At 36.9% G+C, this 21,394-nt stretch overlaps 1 protein-coding gene across 2 annotated transcripts in view; it reads left to right on the top strand.

Moving 5' to 3' along the window:
* The window catches only part of ABCD3 (ATP binding cassette subfamily D member 3), an 83,021-nt gene extending 63,389 nt beyond the window's left edge, over nt 1-19,632 (top strand). Inside the window, exons 17-23 of one of the 2 annotated variants that reach the window (XM_004263044.3) lie at nt 5,217-5,294; nt 5,400-5,465; nt 5,567-5,656; nt 6,135-6,254; nt 12,791-12,895; nt 15,849-15,905; nt 18,136-19,632. In XM_004263044.3, the coding sequence (XP_004263092.1) occupies nt 5,217-5,294; nt 5,400-5,465; nt 5,567-5,656; nt 6,135-6,254; nt 12,791-12,895; nt 15,849-15,905; nt 18,136-18,213 (594 nt within the window). In that variant the 3' untranslated portion in view covers nt 18,214-19,632. Of the gene's footprint in view, nt 1-5,216; nt 5,295-5,399; nt 5,466-5,566; nt 5,657-6,134; nt 6,255-12,790; nt 12,896-15,848; nt 15,906-18,135 lie in introns of those variants that run through there. The other variant, XR_007479151.1, reaches the window with a different exon arrangement.
* Nucleotides 19,633-21,394: the final 1,762 nt, after the last annotated feature.

Below are 21,394 nucleotides of genomic sequence, written 5' to 3'. Positions count from 1 at the left end.
CTGTGGTGTGTGAGATCTTCCTGGGCCAGACTCGAACTCGTGTCCCTTACATTGGCAGGCAGATTCTTAACCACTGTGCCACCAGGGAAGCCCCTACCATATTGTCTTGATTACTGTAGCTTTGTGATATAGTCTGAAGTCAGGGAGTGTGATTCCTCCAGCTCCGTTTTTTTCCCTCAAGCTAGCTTTGGCTCTTCGGGGTCTTTTGTGTCTCCATACAAATTTTAAGATTTTTTTGTTCTAGTTCTGTAAAAAATGCCATTGATAATTTGGTAGGGATTGCATTGAATCTGTAGATTGCTTTGGGTAGTATAGTCATTTTCACAGTACTGATTCTTCCAATCCAGGAACATGGTATATCTCTCCATCTGTTGGTATCATCTTTAATTTCTTTCATCAGTGTCTTATAGTTTTCTGCATACAGGTCTTTTGTCTCCCTAGGTAGGTTTATTCCTAGGTATTTTATTCTTTTCATTGCAATGGTAAAGGAGATTGTTTCCATAATTTCTCTTTCTGATCTTTCATTGTTAGTGTATAGGAATGCAAGAGATTTCTGTGCATTAATTTTGTATCCTGCAACTTTACCAAATTCATTGATTAGCTGTAGTAGTTGTCTGGTGGCATCTTTAGGATTCTCCATGTATAGTATCATGTCATCTGTAAACAGTGACAGTTTTACTTCTTCTTTTCCAATTTGATTCCTTTTATTTCTTTTTCTTTTCTGATTGCTGTGGCTAGGACTTCCAAAACTATGTTGAATAAAAGTGGTGAGAGTGGACATCCTTGTTTTGTTCCTGATCTTAGAGGAAATGCTTTCAGTTTTTCACCATTGAGAATGATGTTTGCTGTGGGTTTGTCATAGATGGCCTTTGTTATGTTGAGGTAGTTTCCCTCTTTGCCCACTTTCTGGAGAGTTTTTATCATAAATGGGTGTTGAATTTTGTCAAAAGCTTTTACTGCATCTATTGAGATGATCATATGGTTTTTTTCTTCAATTTGTTAATATGGTGTATCGCATTGATTTGCATATATTGAAGAATCCTCGCATCCCTGGGATAAATCCCACTTGATCATGGTGTATGATCCTTTTAATGTATTGTTGGATTCTGTTTGTTAGTATTTTGTTGAGGATTTTTGCATCTATGTTCATCAGTCTGTAATTTTCTTTTTTTGTAGTATCTTTGTCTGGTTTGGGTATCAGGGTGATGGTGGCCTTGTAGAATGAGTTTGGGAGTGTTCTCCCTCTGCTATATTTTGGAAGAGTTTGAGAAGGATAGATGTTAGATCTCCTCTAAATGTTTGATAGAATTCACCTGTGAAGCCATTTGGTCCTGGATTTTTGTTTGTTGGAAGATTTTTAATCACAGTTTCAATTTCATTACTTGTGATTGGTCTGTTTATATTTTCTCTTTCTTCCTGGTTCAGTCTCGGAAGGTTATACTTTTCTAAGAATTTGTCCATTTCTTCCAGGTTGTCCATTTTATTGGCATAGAGTTGCTTATAGTAGTCTCTTACGATGCTTTGTATTTCTGTGGTGTCCATTGTAACTTCTTTTTCATTTCTAATTTTATTGATTTGAGTCCTCTCCCTCTTTTTCTTGATGAGTCTGGCTAAAGGTTTATCAATTCTGTTTATCTTCTCAGAGAAATAGCTTTTAGTTTTATTGATCTTTGCTATTGTTTTCTTTGTTTCCATTGCATTTATTTCTGCTCTGATCTTTATGGTTTCTTTCCTTCTACTAACTTTGGGTTTTGTTTGTTCTTCTTTCTCTAGTTCCTTTAGGTGTAAGCTTAGATTGCTTATTTGAGATTTTTTCTTGTTTCTTGAGGTAGGATTGTGTTGCTCTAAAGTTCCCTCTTAGAACTGCTTTTGCTGCATCCCATAGCTTTTGGATCATCGTGTTTTCGTTGTCATTTGTCTCTAGGTATTTTTTGATTTCCTCTTTGATTTCTTCAGTGATCTCTTGGTTATTTATTAATGTATTGTTTAGCCTCCATGTGTTTGTGTTTTTTACGTTTTTTTCCCTGTAATTGATTTCTAATCTCATAGTGTTGTGGTTGAAAAAGATGCTTGCTATGATTTCAGTGTTCTTAACTTACTGAGGTTTGATTTGTGACCCAAGGTCTGATCTACCCTGGAGAATGTTCCATATGCACTTGAAAGTGTAATCTGCTGTTTTTGGATGGAATGTCCTATAAATATCATTTAAATCTGTCTGGTCTGTTGTGTCATTTAAAGTTTGTGCTTCCTTATTAGTTTTCTGTCTGGATTATCGGTCCATTGGTGTAAGTGAGGTGTTAAAGTCCCCCTCTATTGTTGTGTTACCGTTGATTTCCTCTTTTATAGCTGTTAGCACTTGCCTTATGTATTGAGGTGCTCCTGTGTTGCTGCATAAATATTTATAATTGTTATATCTTCTTCTTGGATTGACCCCTTGATCATTATGTAGTGTCCTTCCTTGTCTCTTATAACATTCTTTATTTCAAAGTCTATCTGATATGAGTGTTGCTACTCCAGCTTTCTTTTGATTTCCATTTGCATGGAATATCTTTTTCCATCTCCTCACTTTCAGTCTGTAGTATCCCTAGGTCTGAAGTGGGTCTCTTGTAGATAGCATATTTATGGGTCTTGTTTTTGTATCCATTCAGCAATCCTGTGTCTTTTGGTTGGAGCATTTAATCCATTCACATTTAAGGTAATTATCAATATGTATGTTCCTATTACCATTTTCTGAATTGTTTTGGGTTTGGTTTTGTATGTCCTTTTTTTCTCTTACGTTTCCCACCTAGAGAAGTTCCTTTAGCATCTGTTGTAAAGCTGGTTTGGTGGTGCTGAATTCTCTTAGCTTTTGCTTGTCTGTAAAGCTTTTGATTTCTCCACTGAATCTGAATGAAGTCCTTGCCAGGGAAGTAATCTTAGTTGTACTTTAGATATATCGTGCCCCTCCCTTCTGGCTTGTAGAGTTTCTGCTGAGAAATCAGCTGTTAATCTTATGGGAGTTCTCTTGTATTTTTCATTTTTCCCTTGTTGCTTTTAATAATTTTTCTTTGTCTTTAATTTTTGCCAGTTTGATTATTATATGTCTCGGCGTGTTTCTCCTTGGATTTATCCTGTGTGGGACTCTCTGCACTTCCTGGACTTGGGTGGCTATTTTCTTTCCCATGTTAAGGAAAGTTTTAGACTCTAATCTCTTCAGATATTTTCTCGGGTCCTTTCTCTCTCTCTTCTTCTTGGGACCCCTGTAATGTGACTGTTCATGTGTTTAATGTTGTCCCAGAGGTCTCTCAGTCTGTCTTCATTTCTGTTCATTCTGTTTTCTTTATTCTGTTCCACAGCAGTGAATCCCACCATTCTTTCTTCCATATTCTGTTCCACTGCAGTGAATTCCACCATTTCTTCCAGGTCACTTATCTGTTCTTCTGCCTCAGTTACTCTGCTATTGATTCCTTCTAGTGTACTTTTCATTTCAGTTATTGTGTTGTTCATCTCTGTTTGTTTGTTCTTAAATCTTCTGGGTGTTTTTTTTTTTAATTGTTCTAGGTCTTTAATTGTTCTAGAAGATACATTTCTTGTATCTTCTCAATCTTTGACTCCTCTGTTCTTTTTCTGAGGTCCTGGATCATCTTTGCTATCATTATTCTGAATTATTTTTCTGGAAGATTGCGTATCTCCACTTCATTTAGTTGTTTTTCTGGGGTTTTATCTTGTTCCCTCATCTGGTACATAGTACTCTGCCTTTTCATTTTGTCTATCTTTGTGTGAATATGGTTTTTGTTCCCCAGGCTGCAGGACTGTAGTTCTTGTTTCTGCTGTCTGCCCTCTGGTGGATGAGGCTGTCTGAGAGTCTTGTGTAAGCTTCCTGTTGGGAGGGACTAGTGGTAGGTAGAGCTGGGTGTTGCTCTGATGGGCAGAACTCAGTAAAACTTTAATCCACTTGTCTGCTGATGTGTGGGGCTGAGTTCCCTCCCTGTTGGTTGTTTGGCCTGAGGTGACCCAACACTGGAACCTACGCAGCTCTTTGGTGGGGCTAATGGTGACTCTGGGAGTGCTCATGCCAAGGATTACTTCCCAGAACTTCTCCTGCCAGTGTCCTTGTCCCCAGGGTGAGCCACAGCCACCCCCCCCCCCCCGCCTCTGCAGGAGACCCTCCCGCACTAGCAGGTAGGTCTGGTTCAGTCTCCTGTGGGGTCACTGCTCCTTCCCCCTGGGTCCTGATGTGCACACTACTTTGTGTGTGCCCTCCAAGAGTGGAGTCTCTGTTTCCCCCAGTCCTGTTGAAGTCCTGCAGTCAAATCCTGCTAGCCTTCAAAGGCTGATTCTCTGGGAATTCTTCCTCCCGTTGCCAGACCCCTAGGTTGGGAAGCCTGACGTGGGGCTCAGAACCGTCACTCCAGAGGGTGGACTTCTGTGGTATAATTGTTCTCCAGTTTGTGTTCTCCCAGTGGTTATGGGATTTGATTTTATTGTGATTGTTCCCCTCCTACCGTCACATTGCGGCTCCACCTTTGTCTTTGTATGTGGGGTATCTTTTTTGGTGAGTTCCAGTGTTTTCCTGTTGATAAGATTTTTCAGCAGTTAGTTGTGATTCTGGTGCTCTTGCAAGAGGGAGGGCATTTCCTTCTATTCCACCATCTTGATCCCTTCCATGAAATTCATTTTGTTTACATCTGTATTTTGTACAAGTCTTTATTTATACCTTTCCTGAGCTGTTTTATTATGGTATATTTCTTGTAAGCAATATATAACTAGATTTTTTTAAGTACATTTTAAAAACCTCAAAAGCAAAGCAAAATAAAACATAATTCTTTGCTGACCTCCCCAACTAGGCAGGATGAGTCTATTCAGCACCCGATATGTTGTTAAATAAGAACAAGTTGTAGAGCAGTATATATAGTACAATTCTATTTTTAAAACAAGACTGTGTTTACGTACATAATTACTGTTTTCAAGAATTCAAGCTTTAGATATTTGTATTCTGATTGAGATTAAGTGGATATCAATAGTGATATTTAAGTGGGAAAAAAGTGACTGAGTAAAAATTGAGAGTAAACAAAAATAAAAGGTCTCTTCATCCATACCCTCCACTGCTTCTACCTAATATCACATTTATAGACATAATAGAAAGCTTATCATTAGCGAAGAACTATTTGACTCTATGGAAATGTTCATTGAGTGTATATTCTATTTAATTAATTCATAGACTCATTTCCTTTCAGGTTCGATCTGGGGCAAACGTTCTAATTTGTGGTCCAAATGGCTGTGGAAAGAGTTCACTTTTCCGTGTTCTTGGTGAAGTAAGTAAAAATTGGCCTCAAGGTTTTGTAGTCTTATTTTGCCATATAATCTACCACATTGTGAAATTTACAGCTCTTCTTCCCCCTCCTCCTTTGCTTTTATAGTTATGGCCTCTTTTTGGAGGACGTCTAACTAAACCCGAGAGAGGAAAGTTATTTTACGTTCCCCAGGTAAGACCTTGTTTGAGTTATTTTATAATCTTTGATTTCAAGATCTTTTAACTTATTTTTTAAAAAATCACTTCTAATGATTTTTGCTCTGTTACTATCAGAGACCTTATATGACCCTTGGAACACTTCGAGACCAAGTGATATATCCAGATGGAAGAGAAGATCAGAGAAAGAAGGGGATTTCTGACCTCGTAAGGAAATGTTTATTTCCTAGACTTACTGAAAACACCACTTCAGAGTCTTTATCTTAATCAGTTAAGTATTTTAGATTTCAAGTAGTTTATCCTAACCTTTTGTAAAGGCTTCTACAGCCTGATCATTAATTATAACTTTCCAGGTTGAGGTAAGACATTAACCATTTTGCTTAAATATGACTTGTTGAATGTTTAACCTTGTCTTTACACTATTGTTTGTTTTCTCATTGCCCTTGTCCTTTAATTATGTACAATAGTATTATTTTCTTTATGCCTCTAGATATATTTTGTCAAAATTAGTATAAATAGGAAGTAAAGAGTTTGTTTACCTTTGTGCCACATTCTTTTGTGAAATGTGCCTTTTTTAGTGATATTGACAATAGTATTATAGTCCTTCTAGTTTAAAAAATAAAGCAAGATAGAGAATATTGGTTTATATTAAGCATGATTTCATCTTTAATCATTTTGCTGAAAGGTACTGAAGGAATACTTAGACAATGTCCAGCTGGGTCATATCCTTGAACGTGAAGGAGGCTGGGACAGTGTTCAGGATTGGATGGATGTACTCAGTGGTGGAGAAAAGCAAAGAATGGCAGTAAGTGTGCTCTGAAAACACTGCACAGCAATGCAGCTGGTTGCATAAAGTCACTCTTAGAATCCAGCATTTTGATAATCAAGGCATACAGTTTTGTTTTAATCTTTTTATTTAGCAATTATTATAGTGTGGTTTAGTTTATATGATAATAGAAGTATAGCTTGCATGTAAATTTGGAATTCTGAAAAATTCAAAAATATTCCTATGAAAGGAAAAGATGCAGATCCAATTATATACCGTTAATCCGTTTTTCCAAAAGTTTGGGGAACTTTGTAGCACATAGGTCCTGGTTGGGTTATGAGATCCCTTTCAGTATTTTTTCCCTATAGACACCTCTCTGTCTTAGCCTGTTCTCTCTAAAGTAGCTGAAGGTATTAGAGATGTTAATTTTATTATCATTTTATTCTTTATTCTGTTCTTGTCCTTTCCCTCTATCATTATATTTATCCTTGTTTCAGGGCTCAGTATCTACTACCTAAAGTTATTTAGAATTTTAAAATTTTCCTAATATAAAGAAACATTTCAAAGCAATTATTTTATGATCAACTAAAGTTATCTCAATCAAACATGACTACAAAATGTGACATATTAAGAGGGATTCTTTGAGTACTCTGTAAAGGGGGATAACTTTTATTTTTTTATTTTATTTTTTGTAATTAATTAATTTTTGGCTGCGTTGGGTCTTCATTGGTGCACGTGGGCTTTCTCTAGTTGCGGCGAGCAGGGGCTGCTCTTTGTTGTGGTGCGCAGGCTTCTCGTTGAATTGGCTTCTCTCATTGTGGAGCATGGGCTCTAGGCGCGTGGGCTTCAGTAGTTGTGGTGCACGGGCTTAATTGCTCCACGGCATGTGGGAATCTTCCCAGACCAGGGATTGAACCCGTGTCCCCTGCATTGGCAGGCGGATTCTTAACCACTGCGCCACCAGGGAAGTCGCAAGGGGGATAACTTTTAGGGAGTCATTTTCTAACTAGACATACCATAATTTGAGCAGATCCAGAGGAATGTTTTGGTGAGGGAGTGTTATAACCTTGTGGAAATTAGAGAAAACTGTAGCCAAGGAAAGATAGCAGCAGAATGGACTTATTTTAGAATTGCTTACTGTTTATCTTCAGGTTATATTCTACCTTTTGGTTACCTCCTATTCCATGATTGTTTTGCATGTTGTTTTTCTCCAGGTCATACCCGTTCTATATGAACTTAATATCAACTTAATATTGTGATTTGTCTGGCTAGTGAGATTAATCTAGAGTGATGAATGAATCATAAACGAAAGAGGAGATATCAGCCATACTCAAAGTGGAAATTGGGCTGAAGGCATGAAAATACAAAGTGATTGAGCATTTCTGGAATCAGTTTAGAAGATGCCTATAGAAATAACTGCAATTCAAGAAAACTAATTTACATTCCTATACTATGACTTCAAAGAAAATGGAAGGATAAGGCAAGATTCACAAGTGGACACAATGGAGACTCAGAAAGAAAAATAAATCTGCTTAAACTAAGGAATTCTATATGTTTGGTATAAATGTTACACAGAGGGTAGTTTTTATTAGAAGATACAAAATTTAAGGGTATGCCTAGAGGTGTGAGAGGTTATTTTGGAAGAATAGGGAGTGGGGGAAGGAACCCTATAAAGCTAGATGAACCATGATAGAGCTGGGAAATGGGGAGAGCTCACCTGTAACACGGTTGCATGGCCAAGCCCTTGACAGGGTGTGTTCTGTATAGGCCAATATTTGGAGAATTGAATGTGAAGTTTAAAAGAGAGCATATTGTTTTGCTACTTTAGAAGGGTTTGGAGGAAGATAGAAAAGGCTAATGCAATAAATATTAACATGGCTGAAGTTGGGTGGAGAATGTATGTGTATTCATTTTATTGTTCTTTCATTTTTTTGGTAGGATTAAAATTTTCAAAGTAAAAAGTTGATGGGAAGAGAAGACATAATTTTTATAAATTATAAAAACCTATAATTTATAAATTATAAAAATTATAGTTTTTAGGAAGAACAGACTTGAGAGGTTTAACCAAAACAGTGAATCTATGAGTGAAGGTTGGTATAAAACAGATGAACCAAAGGAAGTCTTAGGTAAGGAGAATCAGGATTTGAATTTGAGGGAATGGAATAAAACTACTGAATAAAGGGAGATCTGGTGAACACATTTCTAAAAGTCCCTTGAAAAATATCAACATAAATATAGGGGGAAATATTATTCCATTATTTTAACAGCAAAAAAATTAATTATGGTATGCTTGCCACAGAGTTTAGGATTAGCTAAGAATCTATTCTGTGCAAGGCACTTAGCTAGGTGCCTGCCTTTATAATCTAGTTAGGAGAGCCAGATATGCTCCTTTAATTGTGATACCAGGCAGGCAGTCTTCAGTGATAGTTACAAAGAAAATGCACTAGAATATTGATGAGGGAAAGATTGGTTTGGAATGGCAGGTCCCATTTAATTCTCTCAAGAGCCCCTGTGAAGTAAGGTACAGATGAGGGAAAGACTTGGAGAACTTAGCAGCTTACTGATACCAAACAGCTGCTGCATGGCAGAACTGAGATCCACGTGCAGGTGAGTCTGACCCCAGAACTCTTGTTCTTAACCAGTACATTACAGTATATGGCCTTCAATATGCAGGTGAACTGTCTGACCAGTTCTCTTCTCTCACTGTGCCTTGAAGTCTCAAGTGACATGTCTTTTTCCCCCATTGTACCCATTTGTGTCCAGCCATCAGCTAGTCCAACCCTGGTCCAAACATCAGCCAGGGTTGCTCCACCTAATATCATAAATTGGGCTGTCTTATTTCTCTGACCCATAGTTTTCTTTTCTACTCTTCTGTTCTTGCTCTTCCTCTTTAGTGATGGTTTCTTTATATTGAATTATGAAAAAGTATATATGATAGAAAAGTTGGAATGTTTATAAAAGTGTAAAGAAAGGCCCAAAACACCTTACCAGACATACCACTGTCATAAGATTTTTAGTGTTTTTTTAAATTCATTTTTGTAATTCTTTTTCTTTTACCTAATTGGCAGCTGTCCCCGTTCTTCAGACTCACTGAGGTCTCTCTAATATTGACCCATTCCTTCTCTATAATTGATCAGTTCCCTTCTGACTACCTTCTTTCCTGTCCAGCACAGACTTAACAATCCAGGGCCTAGAACATAGGAGGTACACAGGAGATATTTCTTAAAGGAATGAACAAATGATCCCTTCCCCTTAACTTCCTTTCCCACTTTCTGTTTTCTCATATTATTTAAACACCAATCCAAGAGCATTTGTTTGCCTTGGCATCTCTGTACATTGGCTTCTGAGCACCGCTGGAAAAAAAATCAGAGAATAAGATGGATTGGTGGCACTGCACTTCCATGGTTTCCAGTCTTACAGGGATTCACAGCATGGCTTGGCAATCCTATTACTGATTTTTGTCCCTCTGTCTCATTTTTCATGATAATCATTTGAAAACTACCAGTCTCAGGCTTTCTACCCCATTACTTTCTCCACCACTCTCAGCAGAATAACTCCTCCTACTTCTTTTTTTTTTTTTGGCGGCACGCGGGCCTCTCACTGTTGCGGCCTCTCCTGTTGCCGAGCACAGGCTCCAGACGCGCAGGCTTAGCGGCCATGGCTCACGGGCCTAGCCGCTCCGCGGCATGTGGGATCTTCCCGGACCGGGGCACGAACCTGTCTCCCCTGCATCGGCAGGTGGACTCTCAACCACTGCGGCACCAGGGAAGCCCCCTCCTACTTCTTAAAGAAAAAAGAGATGCTGTTATTTCAGTTACATGACTGCTAATTTTTATTGAGTGCTAAATAGGCGATAGGCAGTATGCCAAGCACTTTACACAGGTTATCTCATTTCATTCTCGCCATAGTCCTGTGAGATGCGAGCTGTGAGTGTCCCATTTCACAGAGGAAATAGAATGTAGAACAGTTAAGTGGCTTGCCAGGCAAAGATATCTAGGAAATGTTAAAGCTGGTGGGGGGTGGGAGTGGCCTGTCATGCTCAGTCAGCAGTATGACTGCAGAGTTCATATACTCCAAAATCTCCTTGTATTGAGAAACCGAGTAGCTGACTGCATAGTGGGAGAGAGAAAAACACACGATGAGACAATTTCCATATAATGTGCTAAGTGTGGTGACGAAGGTATGCAAAGCATTGCATGGGAACACAGAGGAGGAGCATTTGTAGAATGCCTTCAAATCATCACTCCTCTTAATAACTTTGCACTGGGCTGTCCTGACCTCCCTGCTCCCACTCTTACTGGAGGATATGTCATCCTTCCTCTTGAGAAAGGCTAAATGTCTCCATCTATGTTTTTGGACCCTCCCTCCTCCAACTTTATCACATCCCTCTCCTTCAGTTATGCACCCCCTCCGACACACCCCCCCATATTTAATCTCTTCTAGTCCTCTTATAGAAAGATATTTTCAGGTCTCTGTGATCTAAAAAGCAAACTCTGCCTTAACCAAAGGTCCCATGTAGCCTATACCTTTCATTCTCTGCACAGCTGAACTTCTTGATGGTCTGTCCTTGCTGCTTCCCCTTCCTCACACCTCTCATAAATAAGATATAAACCCCAAGAAAGCTGTTTTTATGTTTTAGTCATTCATTTATCAAATATTTGAATGTTTCCTATACTACACAGGTGTTGGGTGTACAGTAGTGATTAAAACGGAGTTTCGGCTTTTGTGAATGTTATAGCCTAAGGGGTAGACAAAGAAACAGACAACATACAATTTACAGTATGTGAAGAGCTGCAGAGATGTTACAGAAGGGACCTACTTGGATTGGGGAAAGGGATCAGGGTAGGTTTGTCTGAGAAGGTGACATTAAGCAGAAATTTGAAAGATGCAAGGAGCAGAGTAAGGCGTTTGAGACACAAGGAAAGTGACGTGCTAAGCCTGTAAGACCTGTGACACATTGTGTCCTGGTAGTTGAGAGGAGAGGGTGGCTGGAATGTTGAAGTTAGAGAGTGAGTAGTAATAAGGTTGTGCGGGGCCTTGTAGACCATGGTAAAGAGTTTGAATTTTATTCTAAGTGAAATGGGAAGTTATTGAAGGGTTTTAAGCAGAAGAATGAAATTCTCTGTTACGATTCTGGAAGATCCTCTCTGATTACATGGAGAATGGGTTAAAGAGGTGCAAAAGAGGAAGCAGGAGGCTCTTTGTGGTCGTCCAGGCAGGAGAGGATTATGCTCTGGGCTAAGGACATGATTGTGAGCTGGGGGAAGGTGAGTAGGGTCCACAGGACTGACTTGAATGGACTAAAAATGGGGGGGAGGGGAAGGGAGGAGGAGAAAGGAAAGATCAAGGAGGACTCACAGCTTTCTAGCTTGAGCAGCTTGTTTGATAGCTTCATTTCTGAAATGTTCAAGATGGGGTGGGGGAAATGGATGAATGGATTTAAGGGAAAAATCTAGAAAATCCGTTGAGTTTTAGATTTTTAAAGTCTGTGAGCCCTGTAAGATATCCAAATAGAAAGATCAAATAGGAATTTTTATGTATTAGTTTGGAAATCAGAAGAGAAGTATGGGTGAGGGAGATATATCGAGAGTTTACAAATGTAAATAGTATTTGAAATCATGAGATTTGATGAGATCACTCAGAAACAACATAGGAAAAAGCGGAGAGGACCTAGGAATTAACCATCAGGGACCCCAACATTTAATGGTCAAGTGAAAGAGAAAATGCTGGAAAAGAAACTGAGAAAACAGCATAAGAAATGGAAAGAAACTTAAAACCATGATTTCACTTTCTCAAGAAGGAGGGACTGGTCACCTGCATTGAATGTTGCAGAGAAGATAAATTGGGCAAGGATAGAAAGTGTCCATGGTCATGCAACATGGAGATCACTGTTAAGAGCAGATGACAATTTGGAGTATCTGTTAGACAAAGGATCAGAATAAATAATTCCCAGAAAATAAGCTACATATGGAAAATAAACAGCAAAATGTTCAGCATTACTGCTAATCAAAGAGATGTAAGCTATACTAACCTTGATGTTAATTTTCACTTATAAAATTAGCACAGCCTTTTAAAAATGAGCATGCCCAGTACTGACCACAGGGATATATACAACAGGTGCACTCAAACATTGTTGGTGGGAATATTAATTGGCAACATAATATTGACATTACTTTAGCAACAAAATGTTTAAAAATAGTCAGTTTTTGCATGAGTCATCTATAGTCTGAATTCTAAGATTTCATCAAAAAGTGTACCCTCTGACTTTTAGAGAGCTTTCTTTAATACTAGTTTAAAACTCAACTTCATCTCCCATCAGTCTTAAAAGTTTTTGCTTTACTCTTAACAATATTTCCCATGTGTTACATTTTTCCCTTTGTTCAGGACGATAATAAAAACAATCAGGTTTCTTTATATTGTTTTTGCTTCTGAGAAGTAGATTTTTTGAGTTAGAATAATTTTCATCTTTGCTTTAGAAGACTGTAAATGAGTATTCAATTTAAAGTAAATCTACTTTCGCATATTAATTTTAGCTCTCTAAATGATTGTACAGAATATTTCTTTTTATGCTTCAGATGGCAAGATTATTTTATCATAAGCCCCAGTTTGCCATTTTGGATGAATGCACAAGTGCAGTTAGTGTGGATGTGGAAGACTACATTTACAGTCATTGTCGAAAGGTAAGTGTGATAAATTCTCAGTCCCCCCTTTCAGTTTACTCTGTGTCCAACCAAATATCTACCCAAAGAGAAGATTCCAAGTTATAAAGTGACAAAATTACTATCATAGGATGATATCTTGCTTTAATATTTTAAACTGATAATTAATAGATATGAGTAAAAAAAATTATCAGTGAATTCTGAATATAATTCTTTTTAGCCATGTATTAGATATAAAATAAGTGTTTACATTTATTTTCCTTTTAACTCATTCTCTATACTCAGAGTTAGTAAACTGATATTTTCTTAATTTGTTCCATCAACTTTACCTAAATATCATTTGTATTTTTATAAAGAAAATTCAAAAAATAAAAAAAAATTTTAATTAAAAAAATTCGATAGTAATTATTTGGCAACTTTTAATTTATCCATTTTTTTCTCTGGCCTGGCCAGTATTTTACCAAGGCTTCTTTTAGTAGCCTTTTCTGAGGCTGTCTACATTGGTTCCATTCTTTAAGTAATTATCCAGTAATCTCAGTTTTTTTGTTTGTTTTTTTTTCCTGTGAGGAATTGTCACCATCATCTATACTTGTGTTGGATTTTGAGAACAAGAGCAGTGTATCCTAACTGTTTTTTAGAGTTTCAGTGTAAGCAAATGAAGTACAGGAGTCTTTTAACATTTTGTAACTGCTCTTTGGGAGTTCACAATAAATATAAAAAGTCACGATGCATATATACAGGATCAATTCCTTCTGCTCAAAGTGTGGTTGGTCACAGCTCAGCAGCGGCAGCATCGCCTCGGAGCTTGTTAGAAATGCGGTCTCAAGCCCTACTACTAAATCAGAGCCTGCATTTTAACAAAACCCCCAGATGATTCAAATGCACATTAAAGTTTGAGAAGAATTGGCATAATGAAGAAGGAATAAATTTGCTACGTTCATCTTTTAGGAAGATTTTATAGCTACTGATTTTATTTCTTTAATGGTTTTCTGTTCTTAATCAGTTTTAGTCATTTATAATTTTTTATCCATTTGTCCATACATATTTTCAGATTTATAGGCATTAGAGGTGTTTGTGGAATCTCTTACACATAGAACCACGTAGTCTCTACTTGATTAGTGATTTAGAGGCACTTTGCTGGTAATTTTGTCCATGCAGTTTCCTCTTATATCTAGCTGTAGGCTGCAAGTCCCCACAAAGGATGCAATTCTCCTATGTATAGATTCCACTTAAAAGAAAAAAATTCTTTTGGAGCCCCCAGTTGATAAATTGTATTACTATAATGGCACTTGAATATGGATAAGCATGAAATGAAGTATGAACTTAAACTTAAAACTCATTTACAAAAGCTACAAAACCAATATAAACTTATAAAACAGATAAAACTTTAAAACACAGTTTCAAAACTGCAGCGTTAGAGAGACCTATGATACTGTTTTGCTGAAACTAAACCACTCGTTTAGGTTTAATCTGAGGTCCAAAAATAATAGGAGGTCCAGATCTTATGTTTTGAATTTTGCTTACGTATTTTGACTTAAGTAATTCTATTATAAGAATGCCTTCATTCAGTTGAGATCTAATCCAGTTATTTTAGAGTTGTAAGAGAAATAATATCTGAAGTGAGGTTTCAAAAATCAGATATGTGTTGCACCATCGAAATATATGTTTTATTAATAACGGACCGTATACTTGTCATGCAGTTCCTAACCTGTTTGAAAACCTTTCCCATGGCAGCCAAACTTATGATACATTAAAAGTTTTAAATGATACCACTTTAAGTCACCACTTGGTGCCAACAGAAGTGTAAACACAAACTTGGGCACTTAAATCTCATGATAGAAGTGATAAGAAGAACATACTCAAAATTCTTTTTAATTATCAAAATGAAGATAAAAATTGGAACTCATGGTGGAGATTTCCTGGCTACCCTAGCATGTATCTCAGCCTCGAGAGATCCATTTTGAGAAACACTGATCTAGAGCAAGGTTTCTCAATCTCAGCACTGTTGACATTGTGGGTTGGATGACTCTTAGTTGTGGGAGGCTGTCCTCTGTTTGTAGGATGTTTGGCGGCATTTCTGACCTCTACTCATTAGACTTCTGTAGCACTCTCAGTTGCAACAATCAAAAAAGACCTTGCCAAATGTCCCCTATGGGACAAAATCCCCTGCCTCCCCTCCCTGGTTGAGAATCACTGATCCAGAGCAACTAGCTATATCTCTTAGTGTTGTTTTGAAAATTTGAAGAACAATCTATAAATCCTAATTCACAGTCTGAAATCCAGTAAGCTAGTAAAACCAAAAGATTTTTCATTATTTTGTAGCAAGTTCACTGGGTAGCCAGACCTGGCCTGAACTAACAGAAGACTTTTAAGCTCTTATTTATCTCACTGAATGTTCATGTCCATATGTGTTGATGCAGAAACATTGATGTGTTTGATTTCTGAATTCTGCCTCAGAACCCTCTGGGGGTGGTAAATACTACTTTTCCAAAGTCTGAATTCTAAGACATTCCAAAATAAGGGTTTCCAATAAAAGATTATGACCCTGTATTTGAAAAACAAATTTGCTGTAGGCAGTACTATATTGATTTAATTTTCCTGTTTTTGACTTTTTGCTACTTTTACCACCTTTATACTCTTTTCATATATTTTTTACAATAAAATACAAAATGTGCTAGGATATATATTTCCTGCCCAAAACAAAATAATACACTTAATTAAGCTAGTACCTATTAGTTTAGTTTTTTTTTTCTTTAAGATTCTGTTGATACTTGTTAGTTTTTATTATGCGGTCAATGGCCTGTACTTTGCATTACCTTAAACATTTGGCATCAGTTACAGTTCTTTCTCTTTGGCATTGATTTTTAACTATAGCTACTGAAGACAGTCATCTTAACAGCTTAAATTATATAGACTAGTTTAATTTGTGACTTTGTGTTCTTGATATAAACCTAAATCATTTTCCTTGTATTAGGTTGGCATTACCCTCTTCACTGTGTCACATAGAAAGTCTCTTTGGAAACACCATGAGGTTTGTATTTCTTATTGAATGGTATAGTGAGAGTTTATTTTCATATATGAATTCAGGTGATTATGGTTTTAGATTTCTTGGTGTATATTCCCTTATAAATATATAACTTAAGGGAAAAAGGTGATGCTAATTCATTTTTATAAAACAGGATTTTCATAAATATTATTGTAGTTGTTAATTTTGAAAGCTACAATATATGTAAACAGTCCCTTGTTATATATGATAGATATTAGAGAACCAGTTAGTGGTTCTCCAGTTTTATAAATGACTGTTGTATAATAACTGACTAAAATGTGCATAATCTTATCACAACTATGGCCAAACAAACTTTTTTTTACCATTCTGTATTGACAGAAGTTCTCCAATTTTATAAATGACTGTTGTATAATAACTGACTAAAATGTGCATAATCTTATCACAACTATGGCCAAACAAACTTTTTCTTACCATTCTGTATTGACAGAAGGAGAAAGTTTTAAGAAGGATCAGGTAGCAAAAAGTTTAGAGACAGTTTTAGTAGAGATCAGGACTACAAGGAGGAAACTATATAATGTCAGCTATATTTGTCATCACACTGTAATAAACAGAATTCATTAGGTGGTCACTATAATTTACAAAGATATTACAGTGAGGTTTACATAGGTACAGGTGCTCCAGCAGTGCCATAGTGCCATTCTCAGTGTGGGAGTTCTCTTCAACTCTTAATGTAAAATAATCAAACCCTAAAAATAAACCCAGCTTAGTTCCTCTTCTCTTTTTTCTTTTCTTTTCCCTCCCTCCCTCCCTCCCTCCCTCCCTCCCTTCCTTCCTTCCTTCCTTCCTTCCTTCCTTCCTTCCTTCCTTCCTTCCTCTCTCCCCCCCCTTCCTTCCTTCCATCCTTTCTTTCTTTCTCCCTTCCCTCTTCTCTTCTTTCCTTTTTTTCCTACCTAAATGATACAGAAAGGGTTGAGAAAAATTGGAACATGGTAAGGGTGTTTTGTCCCATAAAATACATACCTGATTGATTATCTTTTTAACCAGATACTGGGCTAAGTGTCATGAGGGATACAGAGTACTGTCCTTACACTCAAGAACCTTATGGTTTAGATGATAGTGTATAAATGGTTAAATGAAGAGCATGGGATTTGAAGTCAGAAAACCTGGGTTCAGGCATCACTGTTTCTGGCATTAATTGCTTCCTTCGTATAATAAAGTATTGATCCTTGCCTAACTGTCTCATAGATTACCGTGAGGATCAAAGAGGTAGCCTGTATGAAAGTTCTTAATAAACCGTAATGAAGTTCTATATAGCTGTTGACTTTTAAAGATACTTTTATTATCTTAATGACATTATAATTTGCCCATTTTCATGAATTGAATGAAAAACTAAATAACTAGAAATCAAAGCAGTTTAAAATATACCCAAGCCTTTGTGTTTTCTCAGAAGTTCATAAACATTACAGCCATAGGACAGTGAAAGGACTTGGGTTTCCCCTCTCCTCTTCTCCTGGAGGTGTATAGACAGTTATCAAAATAACCGTCAGGCCATTGATCATATGAAGGAGGGGTAACACAAAAAACTGCAATGTTAAAGAGTCCAGAATAGCTTAAAAATAACAATATAGAAAATGGAAAAACAAAAGTCTTTTCTGTAAACAAAAAGCCACTAAATAAAACGGAAGGCTTTGTAACTGCTGTCCTAAGCATCTTCATAGGATGAAATATTTGAGCTCACTCTCTAGTTCTCATCCTCCTCTGCTAAGTCAAAGAACAAATGAACAAAAAGCCTTAAGTTAGAGGTTCTGAGCTGATCTGGGAAACCAGCTAAAGTAAGTATTTTAGAGGCTGTCCTATACGACAGGCTTGCACTTAGTGCACTTGCACCTCTGTAGATCAGATTGTTGGTTGTGGAGTGCTAGAAGCTTTCTGATTTGTGGGATGCTTACAGATTTGGTTCCTTTAAAATAATAAGGAAAAAATAATAAGGAAGTCTGGTGTTTTAGTTCTCTTAATGGAAAGTACTGTATCCACTACAAGCAGTTGTATATTGTGGCTCCTTTTAAAGAGAGCGGACATCTTCTTTTAGTCTTTCCTTGGAAAATGGTATGCATTTCTGAGTATAAACTTTTGAAGATTTTAGTGGCTTAAAACAATTATTTTCAGTCATTTTCTCGTATAATAAGCTCTACATAAATTCCTGACAAAAAGGAGATTCTCAGTTATTGATTTTTTTCCCCCTTCTTTCCCATAGTACTACCTGCATATGGATGGCAGAGGCAATTATGAATTCAAACAGATAACAGAAGATACAGTTGAGTTTGGCTCTTAGAATCCAGAGAACTGTATTGAACCAGCTTCAATGAAATAATTACACAATACAATTAGAAATACAAAGTACATTGTAAAATAAAGTTGAGCTTGTTTTTTTAAACAAAACAACAAATTAACTAGATATAAAATAATCACGAATAAGTTGTTGAAACATTTAATATCATATAGGATATTGCTAATTGTGTATATGTTGGTTTAATTATTAATATGTACTAAGAATGTCCTTATTCTTGTGGTTAAAAACCTGCCTAAATTAAATTGGGCTTAAATCAGTGTAACCTGATTCATCCTGGGATGTAAACCATTTGAAGTCAGCTACTTTGACTTTTATGGCTCTATCTTTTCCTTCAATGAAGAACCCTATTTAAAACTAGGGTCATCACTTGTCCTGTTCTAACAAGATAGTCTTGAGTTTCATTTTCTTGTGCCCCATGATAGTGGGAAACAAACAAATCATAGTGTATTATCAAAATGTACATCTTGGCATAATGGCCTTTATTACCCCGTGGCAGATGTCTTTAGCTGCCACAGTTATACTCATTCCTTGCTTATGTCTTGGGGTACATTTGAATCCAGGAAAGCCATTTGGATTTTCTTTGGCTAAATAATAAATGTGCCACTCGCAATCTTCATTATTGAGTTGTTTTGAGGGTTATTTGTGGTGATGCAACAAAAGTATATGTGCAGTCTTGCTTACAGGGGATGGTTACTGTGTTTCACACCTAATCTTCTCAGTGATGGGATATGAAAACACAAAGTCCTTACATGTCAAGCTCAAGGTCTTATAAGATTTTTAGAATTTTTAAAGAATTGGATGGATTTGTATATGTTAGGAGCCCATTCATTAGAAGTGTGGTGGTTACATGGCGTTAAACTCCAGATGAGCCATAGGAATGTATTACATGAAGTAAAGCACTGAGTATGCAATGTTATCACTGTCTTTGACTGTGATTTTATGTTTAAAAAATATGTTATAAAATTATGCACATGAATGAATTATGTTTCCTAAGGCACTGGTTTATCTCTGTGACTCTTTAATAACTTTTTTGTATTTGGGTCATTATGTTGAACTATATCCTAAGAGAAATCAATTTCATCTCACCAGACCACCATTAATGACTATGTGTATTATTTGCACAGGGAGAACTGAAATTGAGTATTATCAATAAGCTAGATATGAAATCAGTTTTATCAAACTGGGATTCAGAAAGGGGCTTTTTATATTCTTGTCTCTGCATAACTGGTTTGGGTTTTTTTTTTGCAGAATTAACTATAAGAATCACTGACTACCAAAGTTAAAACTTGATGTACTGATTCCATAATACATAACATTCAATTTTTACCACTTCTCTTTAGCAAACTTGTATACTTACTTATTTTCTGTTCAGATTAAAAAAGAATCAGATATCCTATACAACCTTTGCTTGTTCTTTTTATTCTGGTATATAAATCCTAGGTAGTTCATACAGAGTTATACAGTCTTGACTTGAAAAATACAAAAATAAACATTCAGAAAGCCCTTTTAGCATCCAGTATCTAATTTTTAAAAATTTTTGTCAAATGTGGTTTTAATGGAATGAATTTCTTCTTTAGAAAAGCCAGGAAAAAACCTTCAGTGTACTTCACAAATGCTACCAAATAGACAGGAGACCTTAAAAGATAGTATCAGTCCTGGGAAACATTTTATGGCATAGGGGAAGTTTCAGATTTTCAGATTTCTAGGTTATCGTAAGCCTACTAATAGAAGTATTTTCCTAGCTGCCTCCTTATTTCTCTGTAATGAATTCTTTTTTTTTTTTTGCTGTATGCGGGCCTCTCACTGTTGTGGCCTCTCCCGTTGCGGAGCACAGGCTCCGGATGCGCAGGCTCAGCGGCCATGGCTCACGGGCCTAGCCTCTCCGCGGCATGTGGGATCTTCCCAGACCAGGGCACGAACCCACATCCCATGCATCGGCAGGCGGACTCTCAACCACTGTGCCACCAGGGAAGCCCTGTAATGAATTCTTGCAATCAAAAAACTTTTTTTGTTTCTGTTTTCTTTATTTTTTTCTTCCATTTTTAATTTAACAAATGTTAAAGTGCCTCACCATATGAGGTATAAAGAAAGATCCCTTTCCTGGAGAATCACAGTATACATTAACTTGTTGGTTCTAGGAAGGCTTGCAGTAAAGGAATCCAGTGTTTCCAGAACGTGATTGACCATGGAACATCTTTTCCCATATAATTCCTGTTAGTATCGTTCATAGACTGAACTGGGAAATGGCAGTTTAATCTGAAGAATAAACTGAAGATAAGGACTTTCATCCATGAGCAACACACTGCATATCAAGTGTATCATACCAAGCTTCTACTTTTTCTATGAGAAAATAGGGATGCAGACACCTAGGGTTGTATGCTATGCACTAATAGAATAAATGTATCTGGGGTTTGCCTCTATAAGGGAGACAAAAGTTCTACCCTCTTTGGGTTTTTGACTGGGCCTAAGAATTAAATTGACATAAGACATTAACAGGACAAAAACATACCCATTTATTTAATATAAGTTTTATGTGACACGGGAGCCCTCGTAAGGAAATAAAGCCCCAAAGAAGTGGCAAAACCTGAGGCTACAAAGCTGAACAAACACGCAATTGTGGAAAATAACTATGTGGAGAGGCTAAAAGAAGGTAAGAATTATTTCAGTAAGTTTTGTATAGAATTCTCTCAGCCTCAACATCCTGTCCTTGATAACAGTGTTATTCTCCTTCGGATGTAGTGAGGACATATTCCATATGGGGGTTTTATCGCCTGTTTTAAGGAAGAAAAAGGGGAGAGTCAGAGTGCCCTTCCTGCACCTGCTGTTTAAGTGCCTGTAGCTCAAACTAGTCCTTATGCCAAAGTGGCATATTTTGGGATGACAAATCCTACCACCCTTCACCTCTTCCCCCTCCACCCCTTAATGATTAGCATTTGGCTTAAAACTGTGGTGATATTATAGCATCTATCATTTCCTTATATAATTTTTTAACTTTTAAATTTGGTGTTTAAAACCATAGTTTGCCTAAAAGCAGAGTGAGTTTTCTCCTATCAGATGGGACTTTAGCATTGTTAGTTGTAGGAAGCTGTTTACATTTTTACCTCCATCAGTAATTTTTCTTTTGTGAAGAGTTGAAATGCTCTGACCTATAAACGTATGCATG

The sequence above is a fragment of the Orcinus orca genome, chromosome 1 (assembly GCF_937001465.1).
Source record: "Orcinus orca chromosome 1, mOrcOrc1.1, whole genome shotgun sequence".
In the NCBI taxonomy this organism is placed as follows: domain Eukaryota; kingdom Metazoa; phylum Chordata; class Mammalia; order Artiodactyla; family Delphinidae; genus Orcinus; species Orcinus orca.
The sequence above is the reverse complement of the archived record's forward strand: the minus strand, read 5'-3'. Positions and strand labels throughout refer to the sequence as shown.